At 47.3% G+C, this 19,150-nt stretch overlaps 1 protein-coding gene across 1 annotated transcript in view; it reads left to right on the top strand.

Annotated features, from left to right (window-relative positions):
• The window catches only part of LOC144731739 (plasma membrane calcium-transporting ATPase 2-like), a 174,488-nt gene that overhangs the window by 128,479 nt on the left and 26,859 nt on the right, over positions 1 to 19,150 (top strand). Inside the window, exons 12-16 of the mRNA XM_078612947.1 lie at positions 9,482 to 9,723; positions 11,637 to 11,877; positions 17,128 to 17,307; positions 18,336 to 18,423; positions 18,795 to 18,901. Of these exons, the coding sequence (XP_078469073.1) occupies positions 9,482 to 9,723; positions 11,637 to 11,877; positions 17,128 to 17,307; positions 18,336 to 18,423; positions 18,795 to 18,901 (858 nt within the window). The remainder of the gene's footprint in view (positions 1 to 9,481; positions 9,724 to 11,636; positions 11,878 to 17,127; positions 17,308 to 18,335; positions 18,424 to 18,794; positions 18,902 to 19,150) is intronic.

The raw sequence follows: 19,150 nt of genomic DNA, 5'->3' as shown, positions 1-19,150 counted from the left end.
TCCCCGTGGCCGCGTGGATTTTTCTCCAGGTCCTCCGGGGTTTTCCCTCCACATTTAGAATTGTCGGCGTTTTAGAGCATTTGGCTGCTATAAACGTCCATGTGATGATAAGACACTTCGTTAAGCAATCATTTGTGGCCAGGTCGATTCTGAAAAAGAGCTATAGAGCTCAGCGGACCTTACCTGGTAAAATAACAAATAAAGAGTCATAGTAATAATCGCCGCTCGCGTTCAGCTCTCTGCGCGTGTCGATTTAGCGACGCTTGGATGATGAAGGGAGCCTTTAAATAAGATGACTCCAAAATATAATATTCCAACAGACACGCCGGAACTTACGCGCCGGCACGAGCAATGAGTGCCGACCGATGCTTTTATTGATTGCTGCTTGCCTCCCCTCCTCAGTCCCATCAGCTCACCCGCTGACAAGACTTGATAATTGCTGCGAATCCTCGCCGAGTTTAATTGCAGCGACTGACTTTTCAGTGTTTTTGCTTAACCCCGCGAGGTGCGGGCGTTGGAGAGAATTCGCGCAGGCCTCGTTAACGATGAACGGCTCGTTCTCGTTTGTAGCGGGACGCACGGATGAGCACAATCGCACCTTCCGGTTTGAAAAGCGATTCCGTCTTTATTATAATTATTATTCCTCTTGGGATTCATCCTCCGGCGGGCGCAACGCTGTCAGAAGAACGTCTGAATCCCAGACAGGAGTCCCAATCCGCCCGCCAATCGCGGCTCGTGTTCGAAATGGCACGGAGGTTATCCCAGTTTGCAACTCGGACGCAAATTCTTAATTTGTGCAAATCGACGTTCTGAGTGACTTGAAGCAATCCCCACCCGCTGTGATGCAAACTCACGGAGACAAAGATCACCCATACAGCCTTCAACAGACTGTTGGGGCAAGTGCTGTTAGCGAGCACCGATGAAGGCCGGCATGGAGCACGAAGGGGGTGGGTGGCCAGCACCACGCCCGGCCGCCTTTGTCTCCCCCAGTGGCGATGTTCACCGCATCAGGTGCTCAGGCCCGGTTCAGAAAACCATCACCGATGGTGGTGGCCATGAGCGGGAATTGAACTCGGGTCGCCGGGTTGGTAGCGCAGCGTAGCGCTAACCACTGCGCCACGCACACACACACACACACCTACACGCATTCACACGCAGAGGCCGCATACAAAAAAAAAAACAGATTACATTTAAAAAGACTTGCGGAATTGAATTCACGGGCGTCGTTATCTTACACAGGTCAAAGATAATTCATCACCACCATCGTTTTCATCATCAGCCATGGTCAATCCACTGATGGATGAAGGCTCATATGACCAATTATTGGCACTCATCTCCCGTTTAACAGTCCCGACAACCAGTGGTCCATTAGGACAACTTCCCACACAAAGCGGTACCTATATTTGTCGGCCCCCGGAAGGATGATGGGCCCAGTCGACCTGGCAAACAGTTTTTTTTTAAACTCGCCAAAAACAATGGGGAGCCGCTCGCTCTCCTTCCAAGCCCAGCTGACCGGCTAAGCGCCGATTTGCTCTCTTAGAATCTGCATCTCCGGCGTGGACCCAGCGAGTGTTTGTTGGCTTGCTGTGCCGATTGACTTCCCCCCCCTCTCCCACCAACGTTAATGCCCCCCCCCCCACCCCGGAGGCCGATATTGCCCACATCAGCGAATGCGTTCCATCCCGCCGACATTCATCATCATCTACATCACGATCCATGGGGCAGATAGCCCCGTGGGTGTCCGCTGCACATTTCGTGATTTATTTTCCACGTTTCCTATGCCCTGTGCCAATGCGCTCGAGTCGTGGCCACATCTTTCTGGCACCGAATCTCTTGTGACGTCGTCGTCGTCACGACACCCTCTGTTAGGGCTTCCTCTCTTTCCGGTTCCTTCTATTTTTAACCCCCGAAACAACAAGACGACTTTCACATTGCGCTGTTGTTGTCCATCCTACACGCGTGTCCGAATGAGTGCCAGTTTTCCGGTTTGAAGTCACGTCAATGCTCTCGGACACAATCAGGGAGCAGAAGCGCCCTCTGCGTGTCACTCCCATCGTGCTTTTAATAAAAACACAGCCGAACGAACCGACGCAATTTATGTAGCAGCCCCTCTTTTTCCAAGCCGCCCACCCGTTTGCGTTCGCCGAACGGACCCCCCCCCCCGCCCCAGCGTGATTTAGTCGAGTCCCCTTCGTCTGCCCGGTTCGGCCCCCCACCGATTGCCGCCTCTTGCCACACACGCACCACGACAAAGCCTCCCGGGGTAAACAGAATCGGGATATTTGCGATATACTGCAGGAATCCGATGAGCTCTAAAGCTCTTTTATTTGCTTCCCACATGTCCAGCAAACGAGTTCAGCGCCCGGCGGAAGAGAAAAAAACCTTTGCATGGCGGTTTCTTTATTCTGTTGAAAGGTAAAGGTGCGGCCCTGCAATTGCCCAGCCGATGCCACCGCTTGCGTTAAGGGCCTCGGCGAAAGGAAGTTCTAGAGATGAAAACTCCCCGCTCGTGCAGAGTGGTACTCGTTTATCGACCGCGGATGAACGATGGGCTGAGTCAAGCCCAACTTGGAGCTCGCGATTGCGAGTTGAGTGCTGGATTTATCCGACCGTCTCGTTCAGCAGAATTACCAAATAAAACCACGAGCGTATTTGGTATCCACGCTATCATAACAACAAAGCTCTCAGGACCACACCATGTGTCACAGACGATTATAGTCACAGTAGGGGACGGTGGTGGGGGCGGAGGTGGGGGTGGGGAGAAAATGTTGCTTTTGGCTTTACCTGCTGAGATAATTTGCGAGTCGTTTAGAAACTATGGCAAATTTTATTTAAAAAGAAAAACCACGATGCAGGTACACAAGGCCCACTGTCATTTGCGTACTGTTACGCGATCTTTTAAAAATAATTAATATTTATAAAGCACCCTCAAACAGTGTGAAGCAGACAGTGCATACTTGCGGTTTATGCAAGTCGCCATATTAACCAGGGTGGCCACTGGGCTGCGAACTGTCAACTTCTGCCAAGTGCCCCCTCCCGCTCGGTGCCCCCGTCACCCCGCGTGACGTCACTCCACATGAGGCCCACTCCCCCCCCATCATTAATTTTCATGAGTGAGTGGATTTTTACACTAACGCAGAGGAAGGTCGAACTTAATTAAATAATTTATTAAGCAAAGTCGCTTCAAATATGACGTTTCTTTACAGAAAGTGACGGTAAAAAAATGTATCTACGCAGCACAGTGCTATATCCGTACGTGACGTCACTGCAAAAGAGGCTCCCCCCCCTTCATTAATATTCATGCACGCGTGGAAATTTCCACTAACGCACAAGAAGTTCGCGCACTCCACATGCCGCACCCCTGCCCTCATTAATAATCATGAGCGGGTGACGTCGCTCCACATGCCGCACCCCTCCACAATAACCATGAGGGGATGACGTCACTGCACATGCCCGCACCCCTCCCCAATAACCATTAGCGGGTGACGTCACTCCACATGGGGCAACCCCCCCTCCCTCATTAATAATCATGAGCTGAACAATTTTTCTATTGAATATTTCAGATTAACTGCGATAAACACCCGACATTGAAAGGGCAAACAAGCTAGTAATAATATAATAATCATTCATATAGCGCCCTTAAACAATCGTTCTCAGGGCGCTACGCATGGAAATCCGGAACATGGTTAACAACAAGCAGGTAAAGTAGAAGCGAGAAAGACGTTTGAAAATAACGAGAGAGAAACTCCGATTTAAACAACAGACACGTTCTTAGTGGAGATGTGAAGATTTCTAAAGTGTCTCGGAGTTCCAGAGTTCAGGTGCCCCAATTTGCAAAAGGCGCCCTCACCCCCACCCCAAGTGTGAAGCCGAGACCGTGGCGACGGTGAGCAAGGCACGATCTGAGGATCTTCATGAGCTGCGGTCCTACGCCGAGGAAAACTCGCTCGAGTCGTCGCCATTTGGGAAACATTGACTTTTCATGTCGAGGTAAAGCTCAGAATGCGTTCGATTATTTTTAGAGGCGGGTAATTTCGCATTGCTGTTGTGCATGGACGAAGAGTGGATGGATGGGGGGGCGGAAATAGACACCCCCACCCCCGAATGGAAAACGAGTCGTTAATCGAGCGGATATTTAAAAACGCTTTCAAATTGCAAGGCTCTGAGGTACCAATAGGTTTGCTGTACACTTTGAAGTTGGTTTCTTGCATGCATCATTCGAAAGGAAAAAAAACACAAGCCCTATACCTCAAAGGCCTATAGGTCAACCCACCAATATCGTTGCCCTATGCCCTTGCAACAGTCACTCTGGCTCTAAAGAAGCCATATTTGTCAATATTCACTAATTGCTTTCGAGGCTTGCATATAAATGGCACGCACGCATATGCACATGTTTACGAATAGTATACAGTACAGGCGACGGGAGCAACGGGGACATTGGTTAACGCACCGTGCTATGAAACCCGGCCACCTAAGTTCGATTCCTGGCCAGAGCTAACGACAGTGGAGATCGATGTCTGAGCTGGTCCTGGGCCACTCCCTCCCCACCCACCCCCACCCCCTCTTCTGTGAGATGAAAGGCCGAAGAAAATTTGCTCCAAGTGCCAAGTTAAGGCTGAGTCGGTGTAGGGGAGACCCACTGGAGTTTTCAGACGCCACTTCGCCACCGATGTTTTTTTTTTTCTGTGGCCAGGGATTTAACCCAGTTGTCTGGGTTTATAGTGCAATGAACAATAATAAGAAGAATAAAACGGCGTGGCCCTACATTGATCCTCTGCTGGATAAAAGGCTCCCCACACCGGGTGAGTTATTGGGATCTGTTTTCCCCATACTTCACCATCCCGGTCAGAGCGAGTTTGGTGAAGAGGGGCGACTCGAGGTAGTTTCAGATACCACTCGCTACCGATAGGTACCCTTGACTGGGCATCGAACTTAGGTCACCGAGTTCACAGCCGAGAATTCTGACCAAGACACCACCACTGCCCCCATATACAGATTATACATGAACATATACTGTGCGTAAATATTTTTCCCAAGAAAGCCTCACGGAGTCTTAATATTTGTATTTATTTATTTCTGGTGGGATCCTGCATTGATATGCTTTGAGTGCTCTGATAGTGGGAGTAAACCAGAGCACCGAGAGGCCAGCCGTGCTGATGATGACACTCAAAGTTCTTGCACAGATGGATTAAATCCACAGTCAATAAAGCGCGTGGGCCAAATCCATCTCTGGACCACAGCAGTGGTTTCCATCCGCTCAATGGATTGAGTCTGGGTTATTGAATATGCAGGAGTCACGTGACCCAATTACATAGAACATCACCATCGTCAGCCAAGACCCGTCCACTGCTGGATGAAGGCCTCGCTAAGCACCCGCAACCACTCACGATCCTGCGATGCAACAATCCATCTGGCAGCTGCACATGTTACTGATCCCATCGCTCCATCTCCTCTGTGGACATTTTCGCGAACGCGTTCCATACCTTGGCTGGCAGCCCATTATTAGTATTGACCATTTCCCATCGTCCTGCCCAAACACACTTACTTATTTTTAACAGTTTAACACGTAGCAGGCTTTCGCGACCAATACCATCCATAATAGAGTTTTTTTTGGGTTAGATCGCGTAAATTTGTGCCGTTAAAACCCACCACCACCCGACACAGCCAACTAGTAAAGGTTGTCACTTGAACAGAACGTGCCAATTCGTCACTAGCATAGCACACCGGTGGCTTTCCTGGGGTGCACGTGTACTGCCATCTGGCGGTCAGTCACAGCCTTCGCCAGCCAATTGCCTGGTAAGCCCTGGGTAGCCGCGCATCCAAGCACTAACCCGGCCCGAAACAAGCTGAAGCTTACGCACGTTGCAAAAGAAGTTCAACATAGGACTCGCATGCGTCGAGGTCTGTGTGTCCGGTAGAGGTTTCACCATTGAACGGGATATGGGGGCCAGCATTGGGAGAGGGCAGATCCACACTATTCATAGTGGGTGGCCTTCTTCTTGCAGGCACTTCTACATGCAGCCTAACAGACAGAGTAATTCAAATGTAAAATGTCGTTATAGCGAACACAATTTATCTTCCTTGGCACCGTGTTATGGATTGCATTTTTTTCGCGTGATTTATGGATCGTCTAAAGATTGCAGCATTTACACTTGTTAATTTGCACCTTATTCATTGGCCGCGTAATTGCAGCCGCGTGCGTGTGTGCGTGTGTGTGCGCGTGCGTGTGTGTGTGCGCGCGTGTTTGTGCGCGCGTGCGCGTGTGTTTGTGCGCGTGTGTGTGCGCGTGTGTGTGTGCGCACGTGCGCGCGTGTGTCTGTGTGTGTGCGCGCGTGTGCGCGTGTGTGTGCGCGTGTGTGTGTGTGCGCGCGTGCGCGTGTGTGTGCGCGCGTGTGCGCGTGTTCGCGTGCGCTGGTGGTGTACGAGCCCACAGTGGGGAGCAGCAGCTTAGGGCGCTGCGCCACGAACCGGGTCACCCGAGTTCGATTCCCGCTCCGGGTCACCCGAGTTCGATTCCCGCTCCGGGTCACCCGAGTTCGATTCCCGCTCCGGGTCACCCGAGTTCGATTCCCGCTCCGGGCCAACACCACTAACGATAATCTCAACCGGTCATGGGGCTCCCCTAGGTCCACTCGGGCTCAAATGAGTACCCCGTGCGATGTGTAAACATCACCACTGGGGAGATAAAGGGGACCGAGCGTGGTGCTGGTCACGCATCCCCTTGTGTGCCGTGCTGGCCTTCATAGCAGCTCGCTAGCAGCACTTGCCCCAAAAGTATGTTTAGGCTGTATGGGGGCTCTTTGTATTTGTATCGTGTACAAACCTAAAACAGAAACCAGCAGGTGTTTTGTTAGGCAAGCGACCCAATACAACAGCTTATTCCACAAACGATCAAATTATGTTTACAGTGTTGCCATTTGAGTACAGAGCCCAGCCCAACTGCGAGGATTCATTTCTTACACACAGGGTTCCTCACCTATAAACATCGGGCAGTTCACCGGCATGGCTTCAAGGTAGCTGGACTCTGCTGATAAAATACGTTTTGTCAAAAGCGGTATGGAGTGCGCTTGTATAGATCCAACACCGTTGATGAGATGTGCTTCCAGAAGGCCATGCGGCCAATGGGACGTGTGAAAAGTACTGCATTTTTACAAATATATATATGTGGAGAAACAAATACGGGGAGGAGGCGTTAACTGTATTTATATTTCGCTAACATGACAGGCACTCAAGAAGACTGTTAGTTTCTCCCAAGTAGCGATAGTATGAACAGCAAATAAACACTGCTGGGCGTTTGTGGCGCTTTCCATCTCATGAAGTCATTGAGCAAAGTTCGTTCCGCAATATATGGCAAGCCGATTTTACTTTTTGGTTTGTTTGTTCACGGTTTGAAGCTTTCGTGACTGCAAGGCATCATATTCTTAGGATTTTTTTTTAGGTTTTTTCTTAGGTTTTTTTTTCTTCTGGTTTTTTTTTCGGTAAAGTCACGTAACTTTACCGAAAAAACCTAAGAATATTGTTTGTTCACGGTTTGAGACATATTTAAACAAGCAGATATTTACTCTTTGGTTCTTTCGGTAAAGTCACGTAGATGAAAAAAAAATTAAAATAACTAAATTAAATCACGACGTTTCGGAGGCAACACAAGCTTCGTCATCAGGTGGAACAGCCACAGCAAAATCACTGTAGTGAATATTGCAGTCACGAAAACTTCAAATCTAGAAGCAGATATTTTTGAGGCCCTATGAGCTCAAATGCTATGATTTTTTTCTGAGCTTGCTGGTTTGTGTCGGCTTATGTGCAGTAAAGATAAATAGTAAATATGCGACCCAGTTATTAACCTGCTCCCTCCACTGGTGGCAGAAGGGCCTCCAATAAAAAGATATTTGGCCAACCCAGACGATTATTATGGTATGTGCTCGAAACTTCGTCAGTTGTATTAAAAAAAATTGCAACGAAGTAATTGAATGGATGCAATTTTTTCCACTTAAAATGTTGTTTAATAAATATTGTGCCAGCAAATGAAATATTCACAACAATTAAATGAGAAACGATACGCAAGGGAATAATAATAATGATGTTTATTTTTAGATAGCGTCAATCGTGTTGATTGTATATAGCAACAATATATGATTTATAATCCACGGAGGCACAAGGAGGTTCTACAGACGAGCGAAAAGGTAGCAGCCATGTGCTGAGCCGATGCCAACAATTGCCCATGCTCTGTGGTCCTCTATATATTAAGATGTTTTCAAAGATTTTAGTATTTTTATACCCATACGAGAGGACACCTGGGAGAAAACCTACGCATGCGAGGGAGCAACACTCCATGCAGATGGAACAGATGGATATTATTCCACAGTTGCTGTACCACCTTCTCCTGGCGTGCCAGGGTATGGCACCTCGATGTCCACGGGTGGAGAGTTTCACAATGTTTGTGTGGTCCACCAACCCTTGCCGCCACAGTGTTGCATTGCAGGCGTACCCAGCCACCGCAGGGCATACGCCCCAGCAGACATGCTTAATTATTGCAAAATAGACGACGAGATTATCATGGACAATACGATTGTTGTGGATCGTATCGTGACATCGTGGTCACCATTGTTGTCATGGATCTAACTGCAAACCAGGCTTAACGCTTGCTGAGCTTCTGAGGTGTGATGAGATTGGGAGCATTTGGGGTGATCTGCTCTCAGGCAAGATTGTCGTGTCAAGGGCTCCTGGGAAATGCCGTCGAAAAGTGCGCGTGATGTTTAATTTCCCTGCACCGCAAAAACGTGCCTTCCTCATAAATGAACAAAGATTAAAAATGTCATGAGAGATTTATACATTTCAATTTTTAATTAGCGTGTCACAAAAATAATAATATAAAAGTACCAGTGTTCTCTTTAACTTTTAACACAGAGACCTTTAAAAATAAGCAATTACTGCCCGCCTGTTCGCCCGTTGGTAATTCAATTGCGGCCCGTCCTTTACAAACGTTGCATAAAGAAATATTATTCTTTGTAGTTGGAGCCGACCTCCGTTCATCGTGTCTTAGCTTCCTGGCCTCCTCTGACGCCTTGTGATATCCAACCCCTTGAAATATCACGTTTGATGAGGTGGCTCAGAGCTATCACAGTCCTGGCACCACCGAAATCCTGGGTTCCAACCCAGGCAGCTGCCTGCAAGTGAATTGATCGTCTCAGTCCAGTCGACAATGGACTGCACTGTTGTGTCAAATACACAAACGCAGCCCTGCAACTACTTACTCGCACCACTGTTGTTGCAAGGGCCTGTGCTAGCGGGCCATACTGTAGGGCCCTCTATTTGACGGTATTTTTGGCCTGACAAAACTACCGCCGGTCTAATGCCATACGTACTTCATGTGACCATCAATCCATTTCATTCTATCACCCCCCCCACCACCCCCGCACCTCTCGCACATACACTCCTTCATCAATTACCCCATTCGTCTGTCTCGTCGACGGGCACCACGCAGCCACCCGACAAGGAGGGCGGCCTCCCCAAGCAAGTGGGCAACAAGACGGAGTGCTCCCTGCTGGGCCTCGTGCTGGATATGAAGAGAAGCTACCAGGCGGTGCGCGACCGGCTCCCTGAGGAGGCCCTCTACAAGGTCTACACCTTCAACTCGACGCGCAAGTCCATGAGCACGGTGCTCAGCGAGCCGGGCGGAAGCTTCCGCCTCTACACCAAGGGGGCGTCGGAGATCGTCCTCAAGAAGTATGGGAAGCGGGCCACCGGGGAACTGGTGGTCATGATATTCTTAGGTTTTTTTTCGGTAAAATCACGTAGGTAAAACATTAAAATTAATAAAAGTAAAATAAAATAAAAATCACGACGTTTCGGAGGCAACACAAGCTTCCGTCTTCAGGTGGAACCGTCACAGCCACGACAGCTGTGGTCATGAGCAGATGAGGGATGGGGGTGGGGGCGGAGTGGCAGGGCCCACTCAGAGTGGCGGGCGAAAAAGTGGCTTTTGTTTGCTCCAAGGCCTCGCACACCAATTGCCACGGGCCCGTTTAGTTGCAAATGTCACCAGCGGTGATTTCACTACCGTTAAGTGAACTGTATAAGTTCGCAATAGCTTTTGTTGGGTCGTGCCAAATTAATACTTTGACCAAATTTTATTTTTCTCGTCATGAACGCCTCCGCCGCCCAACACAGGCAAACATCATGATATGTTGTTGTTCTTTCAGCACGCCGACAAATTGAACAATTTTCAGAACCACATTAGGCAGAAGGGCCTCTACGAGAGGGAGTTTTTTTGTAGCCCTGCTCCAGAGGGTATTTGTGGCTTGACAATAATTCAGGAAATCAATAGTTTTGTCGTCTTCTTGTTGCTCATTCCTTCTTTCGGTGCCAAATTCCACCCCCGCCCCCCCTTCAAGATATGTTGTCCTCTATATATAAATAAGTTTTCGGCTATTTATTTAGCGTTTATACATGTGGAAGGATGGGAACGGATGGAGGGGAATCAATTTGCTGTACCACCTTCTCGTGGAAAGCCACGATATGGAGACCTCGATGCCAAACCCACGAGATTTGTGCGATCCACCAATCCCTGCCTGCACAGCCACCATGGCGCGGCGAAAAACGGACACCGGTCTGCCGATTTGGTGCGTCGCGAGGTCTTGCGCGTGGAGGGTTTGGTACAAATTATAATGGTGAACGTGATGTTTTGGGCCCTTCTGCACACTCGCACAAAGCGCGTCTCTTCACTCCTGACAAAACTCAACACAAACAACACAAAACACAAACACAACTTGCCAACAAATTCCCAAACAACAATTCAACGAAAAAAATATAACGCAATTATCGACGCATTTGCAAACGTAATTGTGCATTCAATTCAAATGTTAAAAAATCTAATATAAATGATCTGTGAACATAAATGTATCCACAAACTCAATGCAATTCATTGTGCGCACCTATATTGCTTAATACATACACGAATCCCATGCACTATTTAATCACCAACACATGCAAACAACTACCGCATTGCAAACACCAAATACAATTCAACTTGCATTCAGCCACAAACAAAAACTAAACTATACACACACACGCACATATGCAAATGTACATAAACTGCAAACACAAAACACACACATTCAAAGCAAATTTTTATTCCACCACGAACATAAAACCCAAACACAATGGCACAAACATGCAAACACTCATGTAAACACACACATAATTACACAAAACACACACACGCTAAAACTCATGCAAAATTATAATTATAACACACAAATACACGGGATCACACAAACGCACTGCAAACAATCGTGTGAACACGCGTAAACTTACACAAAACAAACACATGCCAATGCGCACACACAATTACAACACTCACGTGAACTTACACACACGAATTTAACACACACACAACCACACACAAACACACGCACACGTAAATATATGCACAAAATCCCACACGTGAAAATTACACGTATGCAAAACCCACAAAAAAAATGACACAAACACGTAAAAAAATACACGCAACACAATTCACGCACGTACATGTGAACATCACACGTACGTCAAACCCACGTCGAAAACTCCACTCAAACCACACACACACACCAAACAACACACAAAACACACACGCACGCGCACGCACGCACACGCAGGTGCTCACACATCCTGGACGCGTCTGGCAAGGCGCGCGCCTTCAAGCCACGCGACCGCGACGAGATGGTGCGCAAAGTGATCGAGCCCATGGCGTGCGACGGCCTGCGCACGATCTGCCTCGCCTACCGCGACTTCCCGGCGGGGAGCTCCGGCGAGCCCGACTGGGAGGACGAGGCCAACATCGTCACAGACCTCACCTGCATCACCGTCGTCGGCATCGAGGACCCAGTGCGGCCTGAGGTGAGCCACCCGTTGCCGTCACGCCCGCCCGGTTCGCCACCCGTTGCCGACCCTCGATGGCGGCGTTCCTTGGCCACTTTTGAGCCAAGGACGCACCCCCCCCCCCCCGACCGCTTTATTTGGGTCTTCTTATTCTTATTATTCTAATGGAAAGCCACTTACAGGTTAAACTCCGGTTCGGTTTGCGCGGTTTCACACGCCGTACAGGGCGCTTCAAAACAATGGTACCGCAATAAATGTGCCCCTCCGGGCTCTGGAGACCACCTGGAGAAGATTCCAGCCACGTGTTGACAACGATGGTGAACAAGTGGAGACTCTGACTTTTTGAAGCTATTAACAACGTACATTTGTTATCATGTTACAGTGTGTTATCCGTTTTTTCCCATTAAAAACGATAGTCCCATGTACGTGTTAACATTTTTTGAAGCACCCTGTATCTTCGGATAACTTTTTGCCACTCAAAATTCGCTCTACGCGGTTCGAATTCACTCGTACGCGGCTGTGCGGTGGGACGTGGGAAAACATTGTGGACCCTACGCGTTACTCGGCACGCAGCTATCCCATGCGGGTTCGCTTTGTGAGAGAATCGTGTATTAGGGATTCACTTCTGAGTGATTTAGCCATTCGGTTACTTTTCTTCTTCTTGGTTCTTTCGGTAAAGTTAAGTAGAAGGGAAATAATAAAATAATAAAAATAAAACATAATAAAATACAATTCTCACGACGTTTCGGCCACAACGCAAGGTGCCCTCCTCCTCTAACCCAGCTTAAATATACGCTGCCAAGCTTGGTGGTGTTCATTCAGACGCTGTCTTTCCGACAGCCCTGTTCTTCACCTGAGGACGGCTGCTTGCATTGTGGCCGAAACGTCGTGAGAATTGTATTGTATTATGTTTTATTTTTATTATTTTATTATTTCCCTTCTACGTGACTTTACCGAAAGAACCAAGAAGATGAATCCCTGCAGTCACGAAAGTTTAAAATCGAAATCGGTTACTTTTGTCAGCATTGGTGAATTGCAGAATTGGGGCGCCATGGTGGTAAGATGTATCCAGGAGGTCGTGGGTTCACACCAGACCCCGATGCCTGTATATTTTGAGTTTGCATGTTTACTCCGTAATCGCGTGGTTTTGCCTCCGGGTCCTCCGGTTTTACCCTCCACATTTGGAAACATGCGTTTATAGTATTTGGCTGCTATAAATGTTCACATGATCAGCAACTTCGTCGAGGTATTATTTGTGGTCAGGTTGCTTCTGAAAAAAAAGCGATACAGTTTAGCTCAATGGGTCCTGTTGGGTAATTTTTTTATTGTTTTAGATACACCCAACCAGTCACTCAACTACCCATTCACCCATGCACCACCACCTATTTCATTTCATGGGCAGCGTGACCGTTACGTGGTCTATAACGGACGCACGCGTATGTGCGTTCATGAACGTACATGACGTCATGTTGAAAAAACTACATCTGTCGGAGTAGTTTCGTATTGAAAGTTCGCAATCGTAAGGAGAGAGCTTTAAAGTTCGTCACCGCGTCGCGCACTTTCAGATGCGCTTCTGCGGCCGTCTGGAACGCTCTTCCTTCCAATGTTAGGAAGCCACCGGAGCTATGCACTTTTAAATCTAGATTTTAAACTAATTTTTGTGTTTAGTCTGTTGTCCTTCCCCCGATTACCACGGTTGGCTACATATGGTGCCAAATAAATTCAACGTCCACTCGTTCATTCAAACCACAATGGTTTAGTTTTGGGAGTTGGAGCCCTTAAAGAGTATTTTATCTCTCTACCGTTACCATAGCATCCTACTTACAACTATTTGACACACTGGCAGAATAACCAAAGCATCTGCCTACTGAGGCATCATCTGGCTCTCCCCTAGTGGACTCCATGCTAGCCGAGCACACAGAGATTGATTTAAAGGAGTTTTTGCGACCTTATAGATAATGTCTGGCCCAGGCATTAGCCAATCACACGGGGCCGTCACTTATCCAGGCACGCTAAACCATCTAATGCGGTAAGCGCCCTTAATAATGGGTCCTGGTCAATTAGCTAGCTTCCCCCACTGGGTTCCAATTATTCAAAAACACAATAGCCACACCTTGAGTCACACTTCCCCATGGCAAACCAGTTTGTCCTGACTCAGCGAGCAAGTACAACAATCTACACTCTGTGCCTTTGCACAGCGCACAGCACTGGGGGAGAGAGAGAGAGAAAAAAAACATATCTATGTTTTATAAAAATCCTCATGTTCTATATAACTCCTGGGTGACCTTGTTTCACATCTTATAACGATGATGTAGTATATCCACTCGGGTAGCCATCGTTTTTCATCAGACCCGACCGAGAAATATTTCTCAGTCAGCCTAGATCAGGGCTCGGCAACCAAAATAACAAGAAGAGCCATTTCTTTCCAATTCGGTACAAAATTCAGTATTTCAAGAGCCGCAATGCATCTATGTACATACGTACATATCGTCAAGAAGCAGCCCGTAAAGAGCCGCATGCGGCTCCGGAGCCGTAGGTTGCCGACCCCTGGCCTAGATCTATCAACACTGTGCAGTGGACTGTGATGAAGTTTCACACAATGCCATCAGATCTCGGTACAAAATCGATTCATGCCCACCAAAAACAGATGCCAATTATGCCTGACTCTCCGGATGGCAATGTTTTTTGTATCCATTACTGGATAAACACGATACTGCACCATGTTGCACTGTAAACACATTTCCCTAAACGTGTCAGATGTATTTTATTGCGGGCACCATTGTCTGCCGCTCTCTATTCACTGCTGGATAGAGATTTGTACCATGAGGATGCAGTCAATCAAACTTTACTTAATATAGCGCCCTTCACAAGTAACATTGTCACAGAGCACAAAGTAAACATACCGTTAAAATATTACAATTAAATGTACACTTAATAAAAAGTAGATACATTAGTAAACATTAAAATAAAACAGCCACAGATGTGTACAGCTGCAATGCTTATCCCCAGGTCTCAAATGATAAAATAAAAAAATACATGAGCATAAAAAAAAACCTTGTCCGTCAACAAACTGGGCTACCAGGATAATAACACTGGTCAACACACTTTTTCTGGCATAAGGTATTCCAACGGTTCTAATGTAATTATGGGGTGCTGATTCCAAATCTGGCATCAGTTTTTGTCTATCACATCAGGTTTTTGAGATATAAAATATTGCATTTTCAATAAAAACTGCAGAAGAAAAATATTAAATAAATGTGGATATCTAAATTAAATGATATTATAAACACACTATCCTAAAAATACAGCACAATATTTTAACACTAAAGCAGTCACTGACTCGCAACAACACGCAATCATAAGTGACAGAATTAATTTCGGGTAAAATCAATGAAAATAGGGTATGCCGATAGCATTAAAATGAGATGTGATAGAGCAAATCTGAGATCAGATTTGGAATCAGCACCCTGAATTTAGTCTAAAACAGCTGCAAAAGTCCAGGCCAGAAATTTGTTTTTGGTTGTTGTCCAGTGTAATCTGTTGAAGCAACAAGAATACTGGACTGGGTTTCGATATTATGGGTCTCATCAGCAGTGAGGCTTGTTAAACAAAATGATGCGTTGCCAGATGTTATTGTCTCGAGCACTCTGTCTGAACAATAGTGCCATGTTCAGCACAAAAATAAATTTTGCATCCAAAATGCATTGCACGTTTTTTTTTTACATTACGCCAATCTGTCTGTCCACATTTAAATAACACTATTTTTTTGTAAAATCCATCAGCCCACTGATTTTCCAGACATATTTGATGAGTTTTTAATGTAAAATGTAATCTATGCTATAATCAACGTCATCTGTCTCATTCTTTTTTTTTAATACTTAAGCGTTACGCAACATCAAAGGGTCCTCACAATGCGTTAAAAAGTTTTGAATTTGCTGCACTGGCAAACTTGGGAATGAACATTGATTTCGTTTCATCCCCGACCCTTTTCAAAGGCTTGCTCGTGTTGGGCATTTTATTATCTGGGGGGGGCGGGGGGTGTGACACTGATTGAATTTCCAATCGCAGATGGTGCACACTGTGTCGTGTCGTAAATAAATCTTTATGAATAGTGACATCGCAGATGGTGGAATTTGCTTGAAATTATGGGGAAAACTAATTGCATCATTGTGCATTTGCAGACTCCACCCCCACCTCCCCCCACTCTTGATTAAACGCAGTGGAGCATTTTCAAGGGACTGAGAAATAAAATTAATCACAGAGAGCGACAGCTTTGATTAAATGTACATAAATTACATTAATGACATGAATCACAATGCAAGCATTGCGTTAAATAACGAGATGGCTACGTCGTGTAGAAATATTATTGAGCATCTGCCCCTCTTTTACCCTACTAATCGCAGCCTCTGCAAGCCGTGTTCGTATTGTTTGCCCAAAAACAAAGGGTTATTGTTGATGACTGATTAACTAATGTTGATGATGAATGATGGCTCGCAATTGATTCATGACGATGAAAAAAATATTTATGGGTGGTTGTCGATGACTAATGAATGATAATTCCGCTGAATGTTTAACGATGATGATGTTGGACCAGATGATGATGATGGTCGACGATGGGTATTGATGACAATGATTGATGGATGGATATTTAATGATGAACTATGGTTTACATACGTATGCGATAATTGATGAATGACAGTGAATGTATTTTAGATGATGTCAGTCACGATTGGATTTAGATAACAACAACACAGGATGATGTTGACGAAAATTATGGCAATGTTACACCTAATTATCATAAAGCCAATATCGAGCTGTCATTAGCCAATAAAACAACCCAAACATTCATCTTACATTCGTAGTCATTCCTTGCTTGACCGGCCTTTCATCTAAAGTGTTGAGTTACAAAGTCCGCGTAAAACTGCATATATGGTGGACTATCACACCTGCTAAAGCCGGGTTCCAAAACGTGAGTGATCGGTTGCACGCAACCGATTTCACAGACTCGGCTTTCAGGCGACCCGCTCAGCGATTCGTAGCGACGTCTGCCATCACGTGCCGTATTTACGAACTGCGATCGGTGGTTACGATCTCTCTCCCCCCCCGTTTAATTCTCTCTGCACAACTACCCGCTCAGACGTGGACAAAGCAGTCCGATGGCGACGGTCAAGTCGTGCGATTGTTTTTTCGAGAGTGACACTTGGTCGCACGGCTTGCCCCCTGAACCGCCTCGCCATCGCGCGATCACCCCGCGCGTGCGTCCACCAGGTCCCAGAAGCGATTCGCAAGTGCCAGCGTGCAGGCATCACGGTGCGGATGGTGACGGGAGACAACATCAACACGGCGCGTGCCATCGCGGTCAAGTGCGGCATCCTGCACCCGGGAGAGGACTTTCTGTGTCTCGAGGGCAAAGACTTCAACCGACGGATTCGCAACGAGCAGGGAGAGGCGAGTGGGCGATGCAGGCTGTAGAGCAATGCGAGAGGTTTTGTTCGTCTGGACCGTATCATGTCAAGTGATTTTCTGCCACCATCGCATTGCCTTATAACAGAACATTATACATGGTAAACTCTTTGTATATAAGCCTTTCTCGAGGGATACTTTTCTAGGATACTGCAAAGGGCGCTAGATAAATCCGCGAAATAGAATAGAGGACTAATGCCAAAAGAATGGGCTTATGATGTAATTTTCCTTCATACGGAATTGCTAATAATGGAGATGGTGAGTTTTTTATCCCTTCATAACATGTGCTTGCTCTCCTGCCAATGCGGTCCCTTGAACGTGAAATTCAGTTCACTGTGAGACAAACAAAGAAAAGGCTTTAACTCTTTCTGGCAGTCAGTGTAGAATATTTACACAGGAGGAGTTCGTTGAGCTAGGAAGCTCCTTTTCACAGATGTCCAGTCGGGGGACAGATCTGCATTCAATGGGCGATAAAGTGTCCAGTAGTCGGGCGCCTCGCATCGTCTGTGGCTGTGAAATCCGCCAGGACCTGCCAGGCGGTACTGGTGGTTGTGGTGGTGGTTGTGTTGGTTGTTGTTGTTGTTGCCCTGCACGTGCTAGAGGAGGAGGAGGCTGTCACGTGGCTCAGTGGCTACGTGGGCTGACGTCCACTCACACAACATATAACATTGACAGGCATAGTTCTTTATTTTCTTGTAAAGCTGGCGCTCTAACCGTATGACATTCACGTGTAGAAGCATTCGCTAAATAAAGGCAGGCGCCCCGTTTGTGGAACGCCTTGGCCCCAGACCGTGAGGTGCGCTCAGTCAGTCGAGCTTTTTGGGGCTCGTCTGAAAACACGTTTATTCTCTCTTGTGTATCCGTCTGCGTAAGAGGTGGGTATTCCTCTTGGTTTTAGTGTCAAGGGTCTTTCCTGGAATGTTCGTTGTACAGCGCTTGCGAGGCCTCGTGTGAATGGCACGAAGTGAAACTGAGTTTTACTAACTTACTATCACGCGTGCTTGCGTTGGCAGATTGAGCAGGAGAGGATAGACAAGATCTGGCCCAAGCTGAGGGTGCTCGCACGATCATCTCCGACGGACAAACACACGCTCGTGAAAGGTACGAATGTGTCTATGTGCGTGTGTCAGTCGACCCATGGCACATACTGGGTCCACCCTGTGACCTCCTGCCAGCGAGCGTTCAACACTTCACGTGGCCTTAACGTGCACATAGCCTGGCACAAGCGTCGTGGTGATGTAAACCGCCACTTAATGGCGAATGACGGTTGTTGTTGTATGTGCATTTGGCTGATTGTCGAATACACTCCGTTCTGCTATAACCCCACGTGTTGTTTTCATAACGTGAATTGGATACAATGCGATGAATGTATGACGGAACACATTTTTTATAACGCCAACAACTCTGCCAAGGCGACACGGGTGGAATCTCCGTGTTGGCTGTGTGTGCGCCGTCCCCGCGCGCGCGTGCAGGGATCATCGACAGCACCGTCTGCGCACAACGGCAGGTGGTGGCCGTGACGGGCGACGGAACCAACGACGGCCCAGCTCTCAAGAAGGCGGACGTCGGATTCGCGATGGTGAGCGCCGTCGCACAAAGCGGCACGTCCCGGCGTGCCGCTTGGCAGCCGACGCCTGCGGTATTCTCATCAACGCTTAACAACAACAACAACAACAGTGCCAACAGCAACAATGCATTAACAGCTGCCCAGGATGGATTGTCGAACGGCCAGTCTGAATGCGTACACTCGGCGTGACACCCGCAAGCGGGCAAATATCCCCCGATATTGTACGTACGTATGTTGAACTTCTTTCGCACCGTACGTAGT

The sequence above is a fragment of the Lampetra planeri genome, chromosome 40 (genome assembly GCF_965212315.1).
Source record: "Lampetra planeri chromosome 40, kcLamPlan1.2.h2, whole genome shotgun sequence".
NCBI lineage: Eukaryota > Metazoa > Chordata > Hyperoartia > Petromyzontiformes > Petromyzontidae > Lampetra > Lampetra planeri.
This window is presented reverse-complemented; position numbering and strand designations above follow the sequence as displayed.